At 32.8% G+C, this 23,826-nt stretch overlaps 2 protein-coding genes and 2 long non-coding RNA genes across 10 annotated transcripts; 3 read left to right on the top strand and 1 right to left on the bottom strand.

Annotated features, from left to right (window-relative positions):
* The first annotated feature begins 527 nt into the window (after window positions 1-527).
* Window positions 528-1,145, top strand: LOC139906344 (uncharacterized). Its single transcript, XR_011781821.1, has 2 exons — window positions 528-959; window positions 1,022-1,145. It is a non-coding gene; the product is annotated as an uncharacterized lncRNA (long non-coding RNA).
* A 10,119-nt stretch (window positions 1,146-11,264) lies between these two features.
* Window positions 11,265-12,764, top strand: LOC139906415 (uncharacterized). The gene is made up of 3 exons (XR_011781911.1): window positions 11,265-11,975; window positions 12,029-12,168; window positions 12,231-12,764. It is a non-coding gene; the product is annotated as an uncharacterized lncRNA (long non-coding RNA).
* A 6,639-nt stretch (window positions 12,765-19,403) lies between these two features.
* On the top strand, window positions 19,404-21,534 carry LOC121124834 (solute carrier family 22 member 6). Of its 7 annotated transcripts, none has more exons than XM_040720036.2 (3): window positions 19,404-19,540; window positions 19,675-20,154; window positions 20,252-21,534. In XM_040720036.2, the coding sequence occupies exons 2-3, from the start codon at window positions 19,725-19,727 to the stop codon at window positions 21,361-21,363; spliced, it is 1,542 nt and encodes a 513-aa protein (XP_040575970.1). In that variant the 5' UTR covers window positions 19,404-19,540; window positions 19,675-19,724; the 3' UTR covers window positions 21,364-21,534. The 7 variants fall into 7 exon arrangements, with proteins under 7 accessions (XP_040575970.1, XP_040575968.1, XP_040575967.1 ...); XM_040720034.2 differs by having other exon boundaries at window positions 19,407-19,532; XM_040720033.2 differs by having other exon boundaries at window positions 19,418-19,553.
* Window positions 21,399-23,525, bottom strand: LOC121124833 (uncharacterized). Its single transcript, XM_040720032.2, has 4 exons — window positions 23,170-23,525; window positions 21,834-23,032; window positions 21,668-21,774; window positions 21,399-21,601 (listed from the first exon to the last, which is right to left on the bottom strand). Exons 1-4 carry the CDS (start codon window positions 23,523-23,525, stop codon window positions 21,536-21,538), a joined length of 1,728 nt encoding a protein of 575 aa, XP_040575966.1. The 3' UTR covers window positions 21,399-21,535.
* Between the last annotated feature and the right edge of the window lie 301 nt (window positions 23,526-23,826).

Raw genomic sequence — 23,826 nt, 5'->3', positions numbered from 1 at the left:
TTGCACGTGTATAGTTTTAAAATCCCTTTTAGTGATGTGGATATCGGATCTATTTGACGAGCCAGACTATTTACTGTATAAGTAAGGGTGATAATTTTGGTAAGAATAGAAAAGCGTACGAGGAGAAGAGAAGAAATAGTTATGGCATGATTGACTAAATAATATACATCTTCTTCTATCAATCATGAACGTTATCATTCCCGCCTTTATTATTCAATATTAATATAATAATATTAGATGGTGATAGTCTATAGAGAACTGAATAAAATGCCTAAAATAACTTCGCCTTCTGTCTAGATTTCTGAAAATGGAGGCCCAGGAATTTGGAAAATACTTACCGGATGAGAAACAGATGGTCTGCTGGATTTATCGATATAAATGTGGCTTTAGTCCCCTGTCGAGAATTACACGCCACTCATTATCATCATATCAAGAGTATGAATATTCATCTAAAACATCAAGTTAGTGATCAATACATCAAGGCAGACTTTAACTCTGATCTCACAAAGATGCTTATTATATGTAATAGACCCTTATCCATTGCTAATCATCTATGTTCAAAAAATTTATGGAGAAACACACGGGTAAGCCTATCCCTTCCCGAGGAACCATCATTTAATTAATGGAGGATGTTGGTACTGATGTCATTTATAGAAATACATATAAAAATGTTTTGAGTCATCCACACCAAATGATGATCAAGTTATCAGTAAAAAGTATTTACTAATTTCGAAACTGAGCTCTGAATTTTGTACTATCTCACAGTAAGTATTCAATTTTTTTTTTTAAATCTAACCATAAAATATGATTCTATTTTAGCTAAACATATCAAGAATTATGATACATAACTCAATAAAGGGGAAAAACAACTGCTTAAATGGTCACAACAACGGGGGTAGTAGCTTTGGATGGTTTGCAACTAGTTTGTCCGATACTAGTTTCTTCGCTTAAAGACTTGGGTATGATAATTAGGGTTTCCAATATTACATAGTCAATAAATATTCCTTTTTTATCACTTAAGGCTTAGCTATGGTTGATGGGATCCAAGAAATTGTGTTAAGAAAACTCATAAAAGGCAAAAACAACTGTTTAAATGGTCACAACAACGGGGGTAGTTACATTGGGTGTTGCATTATAATTAAGAATTGTGTATATCCTTCATGATAATAGTATGTTGTTATATAAGCATAAATAACGGGGGAAAATCTTTCTTGATGCTCTTAATAAGGAGTAATATCGCCGGACATTACTACATAATTAGCTTTTGCTCTAAATCTTTACGATGAATTTATTTATAACATTTTTTTATTAGTATTTTTATTGTCTAATTTTATGATTTTGACATTTACTTTATTATTAATAATTAGTTAGATCTCATCGGTAGAGATATGTCTATCCTGTGTACTATTGTATATAGCAACTTCCACATGAAGAAGAGGGGTGATTATCTTTTTGATTAAACTCCACGTCTCGCGTGTGTCTTGCAACCTAAAGTTATGACATATTGGCGTGGAATTCTAGACAGGGACTAAAGGTACATTTATATCGACAAATCCGACAATCCATCTGTTTCTCATTCGGTAAGTATTTTCTAAATTCCTGGGCCTCCATTTTCAGAAATCTAGACAGAAGGCGACGTTATTTTAGGCATTGTATTTAGTTCTCTATCGACTATCCCCATCTAATATTATTATATTAATATTGAATAATAAAGGCGGGAATGATAACGTTCATGATTGATAGAAGAAGATGTATATTATTTAATCAATGATGCCATAAGTATTTCTTTTTTCTCCTCGCACGCTTTTCTATTCTTACCAAAATTGTATGACCCTTAGTGATTAGTGACCTTAATCTTAATCTGTCTTGAGATATGATGACTAAAAAACATAAAAAAGATACCTTGATTTACCTGCAAAATATTAGAAATAGAATATCTTATATTTATTACGAGGGATAAGTCAAAGGGATTCTGATGATGATCGTTGCAAGTCTCTCCCTACTTAATTTAAACATTTCAATCCAAAAAGTGATTAACAAACAATAAATTATTACAAATACTCACAATATATTTTAAAAAGTGTAACAACTTCTTGAATAAATGACTAAAAACATGTAAAATTAAAGTCCTCCTTGTAGCAACACTTACTATGTTCATTCAAATTTATTTGTTTGTCTTCCCTTTTCCTCTTTTCCCGGTAAAAAACGGTTCAAATTAATTATAATAAAAAATTCAATTTATTTCATATGAATTCTTTATTACTTATTTACTATTATCTACAACTACAACTGCCATGATATTATCGCAGTATATTTATTCAAGTGTCAACTAAATATGTATTTGAAGGCCATATTTGGAAAAAAAAATTACCTTTAACTTCGTAGATGACTATGCAGTTCAATACGAACACTGTAAAACATCATTAAACCAGGTAGGCCACAAAGGATTTCGATGAAATTTGACATTTTTTCGCCACTAGCAAATGTAGTCTAGGGGAAAATGAAGTATGATTTTTGTACCAGGTAGATTATGAAACTAAGACGAACATTTTAATGAGAAGGTTGAGCAATAAAACTATTGCTGAGTACCTAGCAATTAAAACTGATCCATTACACAGACTTTGTAAAGAAAACGATGCAGCCGAATCGATGATTTGATTGGTGGTTCATAAGAAATCATTCACCTGCTCTGGATTACTCACAGGTTACGCAACAGTACTTTCTTGTATAACCATTTTTTATGACTTAGTAAGATATACAACATTTTTAGTTATATAATATTTATTTTGATATCAAATTTTAATTTATCTCTTGATGATAGAAAATATCTATGAAAAAACTGGTAATGCAAAGGCCATAATTTTAAGCCCAACTGTAATATGATTGCTTTAAATTGGTGTTAGCAGTAAAAGAAAAATAATATGATCCAAACTTTAGTTGGTATAATCATATGTCTCATGAAGATATTGAGCTAGACTTGTAATATCATCCTATATTGATAAGATAAGGAAATATTTATTTTTCTGTGTGATAAATATGATCAAATTATACATTATTCTTTTTCAAACCTTTAAGGACTCCAAAACAGTCCCTCGGGCTCGCATAAGTCTAAAATTTCAGATATACATACATAGTGTTCTTTTGTGGGAATAAACCCACTCACCTAAAATTATCAAAATCGGTGATGACCATGTCAAAAATTTCCAAAATGTGTATACACTTGACATGGAATGCCGCTATGGGCCTTTCATTTTCCCCTAAATAATAAAATGAAATAAATAATTCGGTTTATTTTAATTGAATGGTCTATCTTCTTTTTTCAATATATTATGTACTTTTTTTATATAATATTTTTTTAATGATATTTTCTTAAAAAAGTTCAAGCCTCGTTTAAAAACTGGGTCAATCTTTTATGTCATGACTTTTTTTTTACAAAGTGGTTTTTATATATATTTCTAAAAGGTATCTTATAATTAATTTGTCCAAAAGGTCTTCAAAATGTTTCTTCTATTTTTTTAAGTCACTGCATAGATAATCCAATATTTTCAATTGACATCTTATTTTTTTCAACTCAAAAATGATTATGTTATCTTAAATAATTAAATATATTTACAGCACAACTTGGAGATAAAAACTCATAACAATTTTGTCAGCCATGTATTTGCGATTAAAGAGGATTTAAGTACTTGTAGTACATTTATATATGTATATGTGTTAAGATTTAAATATCTTTATTCTAACTGAGTAAAAATGAAAAAATAAAAAGGAAAAAACTAGAAAAAGAATACAAGGTACTATGATGAATAATTAATATCATCTGAACAAGTCAAACTCCTACATTACTCCCCCTAGACGCAAAAGTGAGTAAATAGATCGCCTAGTTAGTAGTGAGCAATAAAATGCATCATAAAAACATTAATAAATAAACAAATATATCATTCTCCAGTTGTAGATCTTGTGCATCTTATAGTCTGAGACACTGGAAGGATTCTTGGAGCTCCAAATGCAGGTCAAAGTTCTTGATCCAAAGTCCAATTTATAGTAACGATAGGGACTCTTTTATGGGTTTATTTTTAACAAAAACAATTTTTTTTTTTTTAAATTGTTTGTTAATGGCTCCTTTATTAAAGAGTCTCAGAGGAACGTGTATTATTTACTACATTGTTTTAAAGAAAAATGAAAACGATCCATAATAGTTAGGGCATAGTGCTGTCCCTGAATTAGTGGGAATGGACCGATTATGTCCACGTAAATAAAGGAAAGTATTTCAGATGGAGGATCAAAAGACGAGGTTGGTTTTGATGTCCTGAAAGGTTCTGTTTTCTGACACACTAAACACTCTCTAGTGAAGTTTCTGACGTCTACTCGCAAGTTAGGCCAAGCATAAAAAAAATTGAAGCCCTCCTTAACGTTTCTTTGAATGTGGACAGAATGCACGATTCTTTGACACAATTCTGGAGATGACACAGCCACACGGAATGAGTCAACAATGTCAAAACCAGCAAGTAAGGTTTCTGCAATGTATTTAAAAGAAGGTTTAATTTTAAACTTAAGTAAATTAGGATCCTGATTCTTTTGATCCTCAATTATATCTTCAATGAAGGTTGGGCCTATTGTGATGTTATTTATACTTCAAGAAAGTATGTCTGCAGTATGATTGAATTTTCCAGAAACGTGTTAGATATCACAATTGAGCTTTGCTATGAATGCAAAAGTACAGGAACTGTCTTGGTGTCCAAGAGGGATTACGAATGTCAATCGCAGTGACTAAAGGTTTGGGGTCCGTACAAACTTTAAAAATTTGTCCATCCAAAACACATAGAAAATTTTTGAGGCTTTTTTTTAACACTTAATAATTCTCTATCAAAGGTAGAATATTTATGTTGTGTCGTTGAAAGAGCCTGACACCAAAAAGCTAGAGGTTGCCAGTGTCCATTTACCTTCTGCTCGAGAACAACTCCCATCCTTGTATCAGATGCATCAGTCGTCAGGGCTAAATGCAATGACCTATCTCTGAATGCATGTTGAGTACTTTTAAACAAACTATTTTTAATATCTGGAAAGGCGTGTTCATGTTTTGTATTCCAATTAAACTTTACATTCTTCTTTAACAGGCGGTACAAATGAACTGTCCATTGAGACAATCTTTCGATGAACTGAGAGTGATATTGTGCCTTGCCCAAAAATCTATGCAGTTCATCTTTTGATTTTGGAGTTGGTACTTCTTGGATTGCCTTTGCCTTACATTCTAGAGCCCTAAAACCTTTCAATGAAATAGAATGTCCAAGGAAGTATGCCGATTTCATGAAAAGCTCACATTTTTCGGGGGAGAGGATTATACCAGCTGTTTTAAGTCTAGTTAAAACCACGTGTATCGTTCTCCAATGTTCATCCATCGACTTCGAAGTGACAAGGATATCATCAAGGTACACGAATACATTTGGAATTCCTCGTAGAATTGAATTGACGAGTCTCGGAAATGTGTGAGCAGCATTTGTAAGACCAAAAGGCATTCTCAAATATTCATATAACCCAAATTTTGTAATGATTGCAGTTTTGTTTATAGAAGTTCTGTTTATAGATATTTGGTGATACGCTCTGTGTAAATCACTTTTACTAAAAACAGTCCTAATTTTTAGATTAGCCACCAAATTTTTTAGATTTGGGAGAAGATACCGACCAAGGTAAGTCATTCTATTTAATTGACGATAGTCTCCGCACATTCGCCAGCTTCCTTTGGGTCTTGTACAAAATTTAACTTCTCACCATCTAACTTGCGTGATTTCGCAAAACAAGGAGGACCTTTCGTATCGATATGGTGTTCAACTCTGTGAGCTGGATAAGTTTCGATGAAACCTTTATTATCAAAGACATCATTATAATTCGATTTGATTTCTTGAGTCTTGCAAAATTCTGAAATGAATCGCGGTTCATCTCGGAATAACTTTTTATTGAAAATATCAATTCTAAATCTGAAATTAGATACAAAAATCTACACCCAAAATTGGACGACCACTTTGTACCACAATAAATTTCCATTGGAGATCTCCTAGATTGAGAGTTAAAGTTGTTGTAACAATAACATCAACGAGGGCTCTTCCATATCCAATAATAGAGGAGAGCTTTTCTCAAACAAGACTTTAACATTTTTTAAATGGAATAAGAGACACTTGAGCTCCTGTATCTACCAAATTTGAATTGTCTTTCATGAAAAAGAAGTTTGATGGTTTATTTACAACCTCAGTCCCATGCAACCGGGGCAATTTAGTTTTCTGAATCAAGTAAAAATGGTAACTAAATAGAATTCGCCCTAGAATCCACTCAGAAAGCTTTAAGGAGCAAAGCTAAACTCAGTTATGAAATTATTTGTTCTCTGGAAGAGGATAGTAAGAAGTACGAGTCAGAAATAAATTATTTGGTTGAACAAGAGTAGCGAGTAGATGAGTTGTGTTGTGTTATCGAGGAGAGGAAGACAATGTTGAAGAAAGTGAATGAGAAAGAATGTGCTCAGATGAACGCAACAGAAAAATATCTAATTAAGTTTCCAAGGCCAGAGGAGCTGAACCTGGATATCGAGTTGGAGGACTTTGAGGAGTGGCACTGGAGATTCTAGGAATACATGGTGTCAATGAAAGCGAGTCTTCAACCTATTAAGCAGCATGTTACTGTTCTGCGGAGTTTGTTATCGAACAGTATGGCTCGAAACGTTCGATATCATTTACAAATGCCAAAAGACGGGAACAAATCTGTGAAAGATATTATCGATGCTATTAGAAAAAAGCTCAGAGACAAACGTTCTATCGTTGTCGATAGAGTTCACAATTCGAAAATAGATATCAACACGAGAATGAGTCATTTGATGACTTTATCGGGTCCCTGAAGGAATTGTCTGAGAGCGCAGAGCTTTGCAAAAGTTGTGTCAATGATCGATTAATCTCGAGAGTTGTAGCAGGTTTACGAAATGAAATCACAAGGCGTCATATTTTTGAAATGAAGATGACCTCCTTGTAGGAAATTACTAAAGTTTGTAGAGGAAGAGATTTTGGTTTTTTTCAATGAAAAAGTTCTGAAATCTAGAAGATCCGTTTCAATAATGAAAAAGAAGTCAGGAGATCTAAAGAAGTTAAGGCATCAATCTAATTCAAGACAGCTGAATTGTGGAAATTGGAATTGTGGTTCAAATGCTCATGATATAGGAGAAGAATGTAGGGCTTTTAATAAAAAAAAATTCATTTATGAAAAGCTCGGACACTTCGCTCAGTTGTGCAAGCACAAGAAGGATGAAAAGGTGGCAAAGAAAGTGAAAACTTGTCACAAAGGTCAAATTCAGTGGGGAATTCAAGACAAAAAAACACCCACTATCATGTTGAATGTTTAAATACCTACGAAAAACTCTACAAATAGATGTGATTTTAAGGTTATCCCAGATACAGGATGTGAAGCATTCATTTGCAGAGAAGAATCGTTCGAAGCCTTGAAGAAGAAGATCTCATGGGGCATCATCAATCTCAATCACCAGAGCCAATGAAGTTCGAATTAAATGTATTGGGAAGGTCAAAGCACAATTCAGGTTCAACGAAAAGTACATGGAGGATGATATGTTGGTCTGTCCAGATACTCAGGGAATACTTACTCCCTGGTATACAGCGAAGGATTTTAGACTATTGTCAAAAATTTATCCAATATCTGATCCCTAAATTTCGTCCAAACAAAGAAAGACATTGGAGATTAACGTTGATGGTTTTTTGAAAGAGTTTGAAGATGTTTTCGATGATGCTAAAATGTTGAAGCTCAGACAAATGAAATTTGACCCTGTCAAAAGAATTCTAAAAGATAATGCCAAACCGATTTGCTTGAATGGAGCTAGACCAATAGCTTACGCTTTGAGAGAACTGACGAAGGAGGAGCTCGATTCACTTGAAAAAAAATAGAGTAATTGAAAAGTTAATAGAACCAACTGATTGGGTTCATTGGGAATTACTCTGAGCAAGACAAATTTTTAAATATGCTCAAGAACGAGTAAACTATGATGGATTTGTTGTATCCAAAAATGGAATACGGACGGAAGACAAGAAACTACAAGCCTTACAGGATTTCCCCACACCCACTTACATACGTGAGTTGAGAAGATTTTTAGGAATGACCAATCAATTAGGTGGATTAGTTAGATACCTTGGATCAAACCCAGTCCCTTTAAGAACACTTTTCAAAAAACAACCAAGTCAAAAAGGTGCTTCAATCAACCCCTGTTTTAGCCATTTTCGACCATAAGAAAGAAACTCGTCTTCTCACGGATACATCAAGGAAATATAGACTAGGATTCATTTTACAACAAAAGCATGAATAAAATTGGAGACTCATACTAGCTGGGTCAAAGTTCATTAACGAAACTTTATTGTTTGTTTATATGGCTATCACGTATGTATGTCTTAGGTTAAGTTTTCAGTTTTTCACGTTATGAGAAGAAAAATGAAAGTAGAATAATATAAGTCTATATAATTTAATTATTTTTATGTATGCAACATCGTTATGCTATTGTTGAGTTAGAACTTTTGAGTTTTGTATGGGCAATGAAAAAATTGAAGTATTACTTACTAGGTAAGGTACTTGATCTTCAAGTAGACCCTCAACCTTTAGTTAGTATTCTCAACAATCAGACTCTTGATATGGTTGAGAACCCTCGTATTTTAAGACTGAATGAGAAAACTACAACGTACCATTTCTATCCTATTTGGAAGAAAGGATCCACTCACATCGTTCATGAAGCCCTATCAAGATTCCTAGTAGAAAACCCATCAGTAGAAGACTTGATGAATGGAGAAGAAATGATAACCGATCATGCGAACTTCTGCTAATGGAATTATCAGATTCAAAAAGGAAACAAATTTTCAATTGGTTAGGATTCGGGAGGATACAGAAAAAGATGGAGAACTTCAAAAGTTAATACATTACTTAAGAGAGGATACAAAACTAAGTAAGGAATTCAGGTGCGTAGAAAAAGGAGGTTATGTACGGAATTGTTCTGTATGGAAGAAGAATAGTTGTTTCAATTAGACTACGTAAGTCTATATAAAGTGCTTTACACGACAGTCATAAATTAATCCTACGAACCAAACAAAGAGCTCGTCAAACGGTGTATTGGCCAAAGATTGATAAGGATATATAAGAAAAAGTTAATTCGTGTGAACATGCCAAGGCTCTCAGTCATCACAAGCCAAAGAAGACATATGGAGTGAAAATGAAGCAACCAATCGCACGTTTGAAGAGGTGTCGCTAGATATATTTCAAATCGGAAAGAAATATTATTTAGTTATGTTTGAACGTTATTCTGGGTGTACATTTTTGTACTCATTTGATAGATACCCAATGACAAAACAAGTTTTAGAAGCAATAGTTCCGAGATTTTCGATGCTTGAATTCCATTGAGATGTCGATCGGATAGGGGACCTCAATTCAAGTCAAATGAATGGGGAGTAAAAGCAATTATATCAAGACCTTATCACCCTAAAAGCAATGGTCATGCTGAAGCATGTGTAAAAGCCATGAAGACTCTTGTTAAGAAAACGTGAGACATCAACGGAAAGTCGTTTCTCAGAGCAGTATTTGAATAGAGGAACACACCAAGGGACCATGGAAAATGCCAATATAAATAATGCTCGATCATCAAATTCAATCTGTTGTCCACACAATAACCTCAAACATAAAAAATTCAAAATCCTTGACCAGTGTCGAGTGTGAGAAGAGGAGAAAGAAAATCATAAAAAGCCAGATATATACCACAATCAAAAAACAAGAAATGGAGACACTATTCAAATGGGTGGGAATATTATAATTCTAAACATAGTTAGAATGTTGCGGGAACTTTATTGGAGTAGTTGTTGGAAGATTTCAACGTAAAAAATTATATGATAAGGCTGAGAATTTGCAAGATTCTTATATGAAAACGCATCTGGATAGATCTGTAAGTTTTGATGTAAATATAAATGATTTATGATAAAATATATGTTAATGTTAATAGATTAATTGTTTTCATAAAAGGAAAGGGGCATGTAGTATATTTATGTATGTACATATTATAGTTGTGTTTCGGAATGTTATGTTAATTGAATATCCCCCAACCTATTTTGCATGTATATATTAGTTACGTTAATATAGATGTATACATAATATCACTGTACCTTCAATGGTTGAGGTGGACATGCTTTTATATGAAATATGTATTATAACCAGGGATGTCAATCCATTGTAGAATGGGCATGTTTAAAAAAGAAACCGAAAATCAACTTGGTAACCCTGACAATTTGAAGAATGTTTTGGAGCATAAAATGAATAATATCATGACGACTCATTAAATCATTTTTAATCAGCTGTGACAAGGGAGGAAGGAAAAAAGGATATAAAAGAGAATATTTGCAAAAATTTCTCCGATGTCAATCCCCAATTCTACTTTGAGTCCAGAAAGGACTTACAATTATAACTCAGGATTACGCTCCGTCTTTTGTGTGCACACACGAATGTTCAATCAGGTTTAGAAGATAACTGAACCTACTAAGGAATTTAATAATAATTGTGAAGTTAAAGAGGGAACAAAAGTGATACAATCGCGTAAGGAATCGTGATGGAAATGGTGTTTTTAATGGGCATGTTTAAAAAAAACGAAATGGAAAATCATCATGGTAACCCTGACAACTTGAAGAATGTTTCGGAGGAGATTAGCTAGAAACATTTGTGAAATGGGAGGGGGAGAAGCAAATAAACAAGGATATTGACTAGGATTACTCCGATAACGAATTAATTTCATTATCTTTGGTTATTGAGAGAGGCCTAAATCCTCAGAGAAGGGTTATATGTTTCTAAGCACCATTATGTATCTTACCCAAAAAATATTCATTCCATTTATCAATTTTTTGATTTTGTTTTGAGCTCGCGAGGAGAAGGCGGGAGCGAGACATATGGTACATTTGAAATAAGACCTTTGCTAATATCAGCTGGGTTTCTTTAATTATTTTTGAGCGAGAAAATGAGTTACTGTTATAAAGAGGATAACCTTCGACATTTAAAATAGCATTAGTACAATTGAAAATATTATAATTATATTTAAATAAAAATATAGTTATTTTATTATGCATTTGTAGATCAATTTACAACAAAGATTTTAGAAGGAAAGGTTAATAGACACACGGCTTATTATAGAATGAACAAAGAACAGGAGAAATGCATTAACCATTTTTCCTTTTGTAATTGCTACACTTAGTTGTTTTTTACACACATCCCTCCTTTACTTATACTTAAGGGTGATAATTTTGGTAAGAATACAAAAGCGTGCGAGGAGAAAAGAAGAATTACTTATGGCATCATTGATTAAATAATATACATCTTCTTCTATCAATCATGAACGTTATCATTCCCGCCTTTATTATTCAATATTAATATAATAATATTAGATGGGGATAGTCGATAGAGAACTGAATAAAATGCCTAAAATAACGTCGCCTTCTGTCTGGATTTCTGAAAATGGAGGCCTAGGAATTTGGAAAATACTTACCGGATGAGAAACAGATGGTTTGTCGGATTTGTCGATATAAATGTGCCTTTAGTCCCCTGTATAGAATTACACGCCACTCATTATCCTCATCTCATAACTAGAGTATGGATATTCATCTATAAAATCAATTTAACGATGAATACATCAAGTCAGACTTTAACTCTGATTTCACAAAGATGCTTATTGTATGTAATATAACCTTATCCATTGCTAATCATCTACGTTCAAAAAATTTATGGAGAAATACAAGGGTAAACATATCCCTTCCCGAGGAACCATCATTAAATTAATGGAGGATGTTGTTACTGATGTCATTTATAGAAATACATATAAAATGTTTTGAGTCATCCACACCAAATGACGATCAAGTTATCAGTAAAAAGTATTTACGAATATCGAAATGAAACTCTGAATTTTGTACTATCTAACAGTAAGTATTAAATCTTTTTTTAAATCTAACCCTAAAATATGATTCTATTTTAGCTAAACATATCAAGAATAATGACACACAACTCATTAAATAGTAAAAACAACTGCTTAAATGGTCACATCAACGGGGGTAGTAGCTTTGGATGGTTCGCAATTAGTTTGTCTGAGACTAGTTTCTTCACTTAAAAACTTAAGTATGATCATTAAGTTTTCCAATATTACATAGTCAATAAATATTACTTTTTTATCACTTAAGGCTTAGCTATGGTTGATAGGCTTCAAGAAATGGTGTTCAGAAAACTCATAAAAGGCAAAAACAACTACTTAAATGGTCACAACAACGGGGGTAGTTGCATTGGTTGTAGCATTATAATTACCAATTGTGTATATATGTTGTTATATAAGCATAAGTAGCGGAGAAAAAAATCTTTTTTGATGCTCTTAATAAGGAGTAATATCGCCGGACATAACTACATAATTAGCTTTTGCTCAAAATCTTTACGATGTCATGTTAGAAAACTACAATAAGTCAAGAATGGTTGCCTGAATTGTCTTATCAGTTAAATTTGACTGCATGGATTAACTTTTCTTTTTTTAGATAAATATGAAATAAATGAAAGTGGGATTCTAAAAGCTGTTCTTACTAAGATTGGAAGAGGATATTGATTTAAATCTAACATTATTTTACGATTTTGACATTTACTTTATTATTAATAATTATTAAAATCTCATCGGTAGAAATATATATATCCTGTGTACAATTGTATATGCAACTTGCACATAAGGAAAAGAGGTGATGATCTTTTTTGATTAAACTCTACGTCTGGCTTGTATTTTGCAACCTCAAGTTATGAACTGAATTCCGATATTAGAACAAGAAGATATTATTTGGATCAATCTATTATTTCAATATTCTGTATTTATAATTTATTGTTATTATTAGTTATATGATTCTAATTGTTTAATTTTGTATATTTAACTTAAATATATGATGGTTTATTTTTTAGTATGTAGATTATATTTAATTTAAGCCTTCTATTTTAAATTTGGAACTTCAAATATATTTCCAAATACTCTTATTTTGTAGTTTTATTAGTTATTTTTCTGAGAATATGGTTCACAATAAATTACTATTCCATGGAGTGTGACGTTTCCAAATCTACTGTAACGGATAAAAATCGTCTAAGTCAATTATACGTAGTATATCTTTATTAAACATTTTGCTAATAAATACTTTCGTTACACCCTCAAAAATCATAATAAAGCAGGCAACTGATAAATACTGATGTGATTATCAGTGATAATCACATCAGTATTTTAAACAATGATACCATGTGTCTTTCTCCCCCCCTGTCTCCTCGCACGCGTTTTTCTCTACAATATTATCAACTATACTTATACTTAGTCAGTGAAACTCCATCATTAACAATTCAAGGAACACACACACAAAAAATTGATTGTAGGTAGATTACACAACAGCTTTATATGATTTTTCGTGATATTTTTAGATGAAAATTCCGCTTGTAAAAACCCTCCTTCTTTAGGGTCTCTTTTTGGAGGTAAAACTATGTATATGATGAATCCGTATTATGATTACACGATGAGATCTATGGGAGAGCCAGATTTCGACAATAGCCTATTAGACGAAAGGGAAATTTGGCGCAAAATAGACAAAAGGATCCAAGTAACATTTTGGTAGTTCTGAGTTATTGACGGAATTGGATTTTTTAAGAAATCATTAAAAGTGTATAAGTGCTTTAAGCAATTAAAAAGGGTATATAACCCTTCTCTGAGGGTTTAGGCCTCTTTCAATAACCAAAGATAATGAAATTAATAGATTGTATTACTTACTCCATAATAAAACACTAGACAATAATTATAGACGTGTTTCGGTACAGAGTTATATATTTGAAATGAATAATATAATTAAAGAATAGAAAAAAAAACTTCCTTCTTGGAGCGAAAAAACAGTTGAATATAATCAGGGTTGCCAATAGGTGATTAAATAGCCAGATATGTATAACACTCAGACCCCTCTGAAAATGACAGGCCTCTCAGAATAGGATATTTTCTGTATCTGTGTCGTTTCATATTCTACTCAATTTGAAGACAAATTGATAGACTTCCAGTTGCCATCTTTCTTACGTTGGACCTTGGAATGTTGTGAAATTCTGCTATTTCAACATTGGACATGCCCACGTGGATTCCCGAGACTAAGGCTCCCCTTTGGCCTCTGAAACCAACCCATTCATCCTGAGTGAACATACTTTTTTTTTTAAAACCCTATATATATGTTGCATTTAAAGTAAGAAATCCGCTATTTTGTGAAATAACTAGGTAATGTGCATAATAACTGAACAAGACCGTTAATGTGCATAATAACTGAAAAAGATCATTTATGTGCAAAATCATTGAAATCATAAATTTCACATTATCTTCCAAGACCCTTTCCTAAGGCGAAAATTGATGCTCGGCTCATGAGATATGTAGCATGTTCACAGGCTTGATTAAAAGTAAGCACCCTTCGTCAATTCATTTATTATGATAAGGGACACCATTCACTGTAGCCCCGGTTGACTTGCATGACAACACGACTAACAAACGGGTTGTAATATACCGCCAATTCATATAATATCATCAGAGACGACATCAGTTATAGCTGCAGTTCATATCCCGGCCCACTGCTTGTGTTGCTTGCCAACGCGACTAACAAACGGGTTATAACCCACCGCCGACTCATTTAATATCATCAGAGACGCCACCCACTATAGCCCTGGTTGATATTCCAGCCGTTATTCTGATATCAATAACGCTTTAGCACATTTAAAAAATGAGCAGAATGAACCCAAACTAGCTTCAAGCGTAAGTATGCCATTGAGATATTGGCTGAAACAGTACATCACCAATACTTTAATTCGAAAAATCATATCAGCTTTATTATAAAATAACTTCACCTTCACTCTGTAAGAGCAAAAAGACGAAGATACTCTCCTGAATTATTAGAAATTTCAATACTTTGGCACAATACAAGCCTAGCTATTTATGATCAAATTAGAGAATCTGGAATTATTTACTTGGCATCTGAATCGCGTATATTTTGAATAACAAGTGTGTACTAAGTCAAAGGAGGAGTGTCAGTCTCTTATTTAAAATCTAGAGTTAAATTATTGGATAAAAAAGACAAGTATGTTTCTATAATAATTGACAAAGTCTATTCCTCAGAGAGAGTTGAATTTTTCCTAGATATATACTGAATCCTTTATCCACTTCCCAAAGAAAAATATTTATGTTATTCGATTCGGTAAATATCTTTAAAATTTTTATAACAACTTGAGTAGCAGACTAAAATTATCATGTCTATCTTTTAAAAATGAGGATGTTATTCTTGAAGGCGAATTTGGGTATGTGAGCCAAATCTCCTACATTAAGCAAGGCCAGGGATTGAAATTAGCTCACAAGCTTAATCATAAAGTAATTGCTCCTCAACCAATTGAAAAGTGCAGTGTTGATCTTTCTGTAAGGCTAGTCCACTCTGAATTCATTTAAGCATTATGTGTCGAAAAATGATCAATTCAGAAGCTTCAAACAAACAGCACAAGTTATGGATATGCTTAAGCGCATTTGGAGTTGCATAAATGTGAACTCCAATACTATCTACGTCCAAAAGAGAGACGATTCATTAAAACCAATTTCTTTAAATGAGCAGGAAGAAATTGATTTCTTGATTAAATTTGTAGAATAGATTAAAAAATCGGAGACACTCTCAAAGAAACATGGAAGTGGTTTATTTTCCAAGACATTTCATGCTGCCTATCAAACATCCATAGGCCATTTAGCTATATATTTACCGGATAAAAATAAAGTTAAGTTTATTTTTCTTCATTAGATTAATTTGGAACCAATAGAAACGTGTTTTGGGTGGTATATACAACTATCTGGGGAAAATTGCTTTATCAGTTGTCAACAGTTTTGGAGGCTGAAAAAAATTCGTGTTGCCCTACTTTTAAAATCAATATAATCAATTGTATCAATTTTAGTAAATACAAACGAGTCTAATTATACAAGTGAAGAAGATGTTTCTACATTTATCAGCTTTATATCTTCCAATTTTGCAATCGAATTAGATTCACTTAAAAGGTCTGGAGCCGCTCATTTATTTTGTATGTGGCTATGTTACCCATTCTATTTTCAAAATGTTAAATCGGGAATGTTGTGCCTAGTTCTTATCTTCGGATGGAGATATTATTTTCTCAATGGATTAATTGGGAATATATCAAGAATTAGACTCCTTTGTTAATTAAATTGATAGAGGTGGTCTAAAAAAGCCCAGTGATGCAATCTATCAAATGAAGAAGGGTGAAATGTTATTCTATCTATGGTACTCCAAGAAGTGTTTTTGTAAAAGGTGCACGAAGATTGTTTACTTCCAATCAAACTACAGCATGGTTTGAAAAATCTTCATGCAGTAATAATCATCCTCTTAGCAGCACTTTCTTTAATCAAATTGCATCAAGCATGTTCAATATGTTTGCAAAAAAAAAATATATATATATATATATATGTCTGAAGGAAGCAACCATCTTGATGTAAATAAAAAAAAGATATCTGCTTACAAAAATTCTTCTAATACTAAAAAAATTCAAAGCTGAAATCTGATTGAATTGTGAATTGGCTCCTTTATTTTTTTTCAACGTTATTTGTATATTGTACATATTATATTTGTTTAATTATATAATTAAGTTCAATTAAAATTATGCTTTAAATTTTCATCAAAAAAATTAAATTTTTAGTAGTTTAAAAAGGGTAAGTTATGACTTATGAGCTGTTAAAGTTTCAATTTACTGAATTTACTTTATTAATATGATAAATGATAAATCCATTTGAACTCTAGTAAAAAAAGCGCAAGTCAAAAGAAGATATCGTTCCATATTCATTTCAGTGTTCCCTGGTTAGACCATCATATAATCTGGCTTGCTAGAATTTTTAATCTGATGTATTGTACCCACTGCGGGGCAAGATGGGAATATTTTGACAAAACACCCAACCACTCATAGTCTACGACGTCACTATTGATAGAATTTTCAATTTAATTTGTCGTACCGACTGCTGGGCTAGAAAACCAGATTTTGACAAAACAAACAACCACTCATCCACTATGACGTCAATATTAAAAGCGTGGTGGAAGTCAAACATCAGTCGTACGCGCATTATGGTAAAATCTTCTATTTCTATTAACTGTGGGAGAAAAAAGTTTATTTAAATATTGTTATATGTACCATACATGAATCGGATATATTCATGGTAATTGGAATTATAGAAAATTCAAAATATTAGCGTTTTATTAAATTTATTTTTAATACTTGAGTATAGGGAAAATACATGTTATAACTTATTCCTTCCAATGAAACTTGAAATACATTTCAAGTTACCTTAATTTGTAAAAATTTAGACTCTTCTTCTTCAAAAAAAAACTTTGTAAAACAATCTATAAAAGATGTGACGTAGCTCAATGTACAGCGTGCTCGGAAGAAATTAATCTCTTGAACTCAATGTGCGTTGGTTCGATAATCACTCGCTACCAAAGACGTCTTCTATCCCAGGACAAGAAAAGAAATGTGCAGTGTTTTATTTATTTAGTAAACGGCACGTAGTTTCATTTATTAAAACAATTTACCATTTACCAATAAATAATTTTTCTTTCATATCCTGGGGTAAAAGATGTCTTTGACTCGCTAATAGAGAAGAAAATATACGTTATGAATATTTAAATATGAATTACTAGCCATTAATAATTTATATTCAATAAAAGAAGGGGTTTTATTTTATAAATTGTAATTCTTAGAAATTTATTGCTAAATGGTAAGTTTTAACTAGTGGTGTAACTAAGCCGCTATTAAACATAAATGTGACTTTTTCAATCTACTAACGACTAATTCCTTTGGGATATCCCTTGAGATTTAAGTTTAAACATAATCCCCATTCCTCTAGTACTTGGAGCATTTCAACGACTAGAGTATTATCAGAGTAACTACCATTTTATCTTCTTTGTTTAAATAGTAGTTATATCTTGAAGTGAATTTATTGCTTAAAATCTTAATATGTATTCGTATTCGATTAATAATCTTTCTAAAGACGAATAATTAATTTCTTGTGTTGGGCCCGTGATTAATGAAAAATATTGATGTGTATCTAAACGGTCATGACCATGAATTAAATAAGTTAAATTAATTTATAAGTTAACCTTGTAAAATAAATTACGAAAACAATTTTTGAATTACAATTTTTAATAATTATTTAAAATTTATGACTTTGTTGTCCAACGAGTTTTTTTAGCGAGCAGAAGTGTTAGGGTGAGTAGCGAGTAACGAGTGTTGCTCGTATTTCCTCCAATGTTTTTATAGAAATTCGAAAATACTCATGCAGCAAAATTTAGCTAGTCGATTGTAAATCAAATTTGACCATTCAAATACATGTTTACTAGCAGTTGTTCCTCATGAATTTATAAATATTCATTAATCTATATTAATTCAGCCAAGTTTGTCGTATGTATATTGGTCTGAAGATGGCTTTTGAGTATATGCCTAATAGACTACGTAATTCGAAGCAATGTAGATACTAGATTACCCTCGCTAGTCTTAAAAAAATCAGACAAAGATTATTTTTGATATGAAACGAGATTAAGAGTACACATTGTACAAAAGTCAACATTTTTCTACATAGTGTTGCCTGTGGGAATACATAATTCTACATTTAACAAAGAAAGTAAGTCTAGGAAGATTTACATGTCATAAGGGCTCGAAAAAGAAAAATAGAAAATCCCAAGTTTTGACAGGTTCCGAGCTTTTGTCGATTTCCGTGCTTATGACGAGTTCCGAGTAACACTCGGCTTTATATGCCTACAAACCGAGTTTTTTTGTGTCGTTCTTTATTTACTTAATAAAACTCGAGTTGCAATTTATAAGTTTTTCTCGTGGGACATCACTAAAAAAATATGATTTTTTTTGTTTGACGAGTTTTTTGGCGAGCAAAAGTGTTGGGGGAGTAAGGAGTATTCAAGCGAGTAACGAGTAAAGCTCGTAATTCCTTGAGTGTTTATTTTATTTTAGAAACTCGAAAAAACTCATATAGCAAAATTCAGCTCGCGGCACATCAATAATAATTATAATTCCATAGTTGGGAAGAATTGGCTAACTACCAATTGATTTTGGGCCTTTTTTTTACGGTTTATTTTCGAATGAAAGGTTGCATGATACATTAAAAGTAACGCGGTGTGTTACAATGAATGTAACGATGTACTGAACTATTAATTTTTACAGAGTTACTGTTAGTCTATGATAATAAAATGAATGATTGAAAATAGTTGCATCACTATATTCAAATCCTCAGGATATCTAGATAGTATTTACGTAGGCAAATAAGATAAGAATATAAAGCGATCAGGATCAACTTTGAATGTGCTTCTTTACTCTCTGTGAGACATTTTTAATATCTTTTGAACAGTTTGCAAAATTGACACTTCTGATATACTTCAAATAATACAATATTGAATTAATTAAATGTGATAAAGTACTCTCATTTTGTACTTGGAAATAAGATAATAATCAAAATTGTTGTTTAAAATTAAATTAAATCATGATATCATATATTAATGACAGAGCGCTTTTTGAATAACAATTTTGATCATTAATGAATATATGTAGCAACTAAGAATTTATACTACTGACTCTTTGAACTTCAATTCGATAAAAACATGGAGAAAAGACCTGAGACAAGAGCTTTCTTACAAAAAGCTTCACAGATTGATCCCCTCACAGAGAGAATCGGTGCCATTGGAAAGTACCAAGTCCTTATAGGACTAGTTTATGGACTAACATTGGGACATTTAGCATGGCAAAATTTTGGCAACAAGTTTTTTTCCTATCCTGTCCAGTACTCATGTCCTGCATTACAGGATGAAACATCATTAATTGATCCCTGTGATCCCTTGGCTTGTAATGGATCAGTTATATTTGATGAAAGCGAGTTCAGGCACTCTATTGTGAGTCGATGGAACTTAATTTGTGATTACGATCATTATCCGAGACTTGCACAAACAATTACGTTTGTAGGAAATTTGTTTGGGGCTCTTATAAGTGGACACATTGCAGATACATATGGACGAAAAACTTTAATTTGTTTGGGTAAGAGTTACAATTAGGATGACTTGGTTACATAAATTATACAATATATTTGATGTATAACTCTTAAGACGATTATGTGTGGTTTTTTTTTAAATAGGTACATTACTGCTTGGCATATTTGGAACTCTAGGCCCACTTGCTCCTAATTTCATTACATGGACCGCTCTTCGCTTTTTAACAGGCGTAACAACTACCTCCGTCAATGTAGGAGCAAATGTGTATTTCATTGAAATTGTTGACGGAAAATGGCGATCCATTTGCTCAGCTTTATTTGGAGGTATATCCCTTCAATTAGGGATACTCAGTCTCGGACTTTTGGTTTACCTCATTCCAAGTATGATAACTGCAGAGTACATAATTGGTGCATCTGCATTTCCCGTTTGTTTCTTGTGGTTTTTTGTCCCGGAGTCTCCCAGATGGTATCTCTCCATGGGCAAATTGCAGAAAGCTAATACAGCAATTAAAAACATTGCAAAATTCAATGGAATACATTTTGAAGAAATATCTTCAAGCTCCATATCCTCTCGGGAGAATCCACGTAACTCAACTAAGAGTATCATGGATTTGTTTCGATACCCAGGGATACGAAGGAATTTTATTATTATGTGTTTGAACTGGTTTGGATTTACTATGGGCTACTATGGACTTGTGTACAATACACCGACGTATGATTTCAATATCTACTTAGTCTTCGTATTCCCAACATTTTTCGCCATTCCTCTTAATTTCGTCATTCCATTGATAGAAAATCACATTGGAAGGAAGCCTCTATTAACAGGAAGCATGATATTATCTGGGGTTGCTCTCCTAGTCTCATTAACCCTCGTAGGCCACAATTGGCCAGTCACAATGTGCTCCATATTTGGAACAGTCGTTAGTTTCGCTGCCATGTCTTCAGGTTATATTTTCTGTAAAGAACTTTTTCCAACTGTACTTCGAACGACAGCTCTCAGCTTTGCAACCGTCGCCGCACGTTTAGGGAGTATTTTGTCCCCGATTGTTGGTTCATTGGACAGGATACATCCGGCATTGCCTATAGGTGTATATGGCTTAGTTAGTTTGACTGGAGGGATCCTGAGCATTTGGCTTTGGCCAGAGACAAAAAACATACGACTTCCGGATACATTGGGAGAATGTGAGGCTGCAGCATCAACAACTAATCCCTGGTGCAAAAAATGTTCAAAAGGTCATCAACCTTCTGAAGATTGAAATGATGTCAAATTCCAGGCATTGTTCGAATATAATTTGATTTAAAGTATTTTATTAACATTTTTCATCATGTTGTATAGTATAATTTATTAGCCAATTATGTATAAATTCATGTATACATATATCTATAAATAACAACAAGAATTCTTTCCTAGAAAAATGTGGAGAATATTTATAATTTATGAATACTGTTATTTTTCCAGATAAAAATTCCCTGTTTCTCAACTTCATATAAAACCTAGTACAAAAAAGAAAGATAGTGAGAATACATCATAAGTTATAGATTTTGAAACAAATTACATACTTTACTATCTGTGAACACTCCTTTGTCAACAAATATCTCAACAACATAAAAGTTTTCCTTGATTAATCCTCCATCATGGACAGGTATAAAGTGAATGGAATATAGATCTAAGTATTTGAGAATCATTAGATAATATAATTCATAATTAAAAATACATTTTAATAACCTGGCAATATTCGAGGTTTAATTCTATCTCTGACAAGAGTGTCGAAATCCCTTCGGTAAATGTCTCTTCTTCCTCTAGTTAAATGATTTCCTCGAATTATAGAACCATATATCCCATCCAATATACGGCCAAAGTGCTGACTAGAGTTCAAAATAGCAACCATAGCCGTTGCAATCCCACCAAAACTATTCCGACCCTCCAATAAAATACTATCTTTACCCTGAAATAATTCTCCAAAATTTAAATAACTGATTTCTTCGGCGTAAGGCAGATAGTCTCGATTTTTTTTAATGTAAGTTCCTTCAGTGATGTTTCTAGCCTCAGCTGTTATGTCTTCAAATTGAGAATCCGAGCCTTCAGTAGATATCTTTTCGCTTTTACGACTCTTATTCTTTGCAATCCTCTTTGACATTTTCTCTTGCTCATCGAGAGTGAAGTAAGTTTCTTTTTCGACGTTATTTTTTAAATTAAAGGATCTAAGAACATGTCCACGACAAGGAATTACGACTACTTTTGACTCCTGGGTCTCTAACAGGGAAGAAGGCTTTACTTCTGATTCGCTCGAATTTGAGCTTTCATCCTCAGAAGGGAAAAAATTGCCTAATTCACATCCTAAAGAATTAGACTTATGAACAAAAATTAATTCAGTCTTTTTAGATTCAATTTTTTCATGACACCTAGGAAGAACCTCTTCATCAGATGATGGAAAAAAATCGTCAAAGTCCTTCATGGCTTGAGATGCCCCTTTGTCAGAAGGAGGATCGGATCTCTCATCCTCAGAGGAGAAAAAATCATCGTATAAATTACTTTTCGTAGGTTTGTTTATCAAATTATTATGGATCTGAGGGGATCTTATTTGGGGCTTACGAGAGGAAAATCTGGTACTCGTATCAAATTCATCCGTTGATGAAGTAGAGTAATTAATTTTAGAGGATTTAATTATAGGTTGGTTCTCAACAAAATTAACTGAAGAGTGATTTTGAATATCTGCAGATGAGAAAGACTCACTGGATTTGTACTGTTTAGTTAAAAATTTGCAATCATTCAAGGATTTCATGATCATTGGTGTACCTCGACCTCTTCCACGTGATAAGTTCAGTTCTATGGAAGAGTGGCTGGATTGGCATTCATCTGAGGAGGAGGGGTGAGTTCCATACATAGAAGTACGATTCCCATCTCTCCACTTTTCATTTCTCCTCCTAAATATTTTCCCCCAGAAAAATGATTAATATAATTATTATTTTGTCAATTCAATATAAGCATTGATAAATTTAATATTTTATTTCATCATTATTTAAGTATAGAAGACACTTTGTTTGAGGTTTTATTATTATACCTAGGCAGTTCATCCTTTCGAAAGGACCTGGAAAGAGACATGGGCTCAGGGGTGTTTTCATTCACCTTTTTTGAATGATATCCCCTTCCACGACCAGTATGTGGATGCTTAGTACGACTCTCCTGTCTATTCCTCATATTATCTAAAAGATCTCCTTCCTCTTCGTTGGCAGTGGCAAAGGATTCAAATGAATCCTTTCCTCTTCTTTCTTGAGAGATAAATGAGGAATTACTCCGATTGTCTTCTTCTTCTTCTTCTTCCCTCCGTTCAATTTCTTTTAAACGCTCTCTTAATCTATGAGCAATCAGGTCCTGTCCACGGAGATTCAATTTCTTTGCATCACTTCCATCGTACATGTTTGGTTAGTTGCATTAGTTCAACGTCAATATTCCTCAGTCACACTACGACCAATGATTATTCACAAAATGAATAGAATGTAAGTGCGGTCAACAGTTTTAAAAAATCCAATAGGTAAGTCCTCCTGACTAAATTCACCGAAGTATCACAAAGTATATGTATAGACTCCTTAGTGCTCCATATTCATATATACACGCAACCTCGTATTCGTTTAACTTCCTTTTTTTTGTAATCGGAATTATGTGGAATTTCTAACTTACGATAGTGTCATTTAAGTTTCATTTGATTCGATTATATATA

This window comes from Lepeophtheirus salmonis, chromosome 9 (assembly GCF_016086655.4).
Source record: "Lepeophtheirus salmonis chromosome 9, UVic_Lsal_1.4, whole genome shotgun sequence".
Lineage (NCBI taxonomy): Eukaryota > Metazoa > Arthropoda > Copepoda > Siphonostomatoida > Caligidae > Lepeophtheirus > Lepeophtheirus salmonis.
Note: the sequence above shows the minus strand (reverse complement) of the source record. Positions and strands in the feature narration are given on the sequence as shown.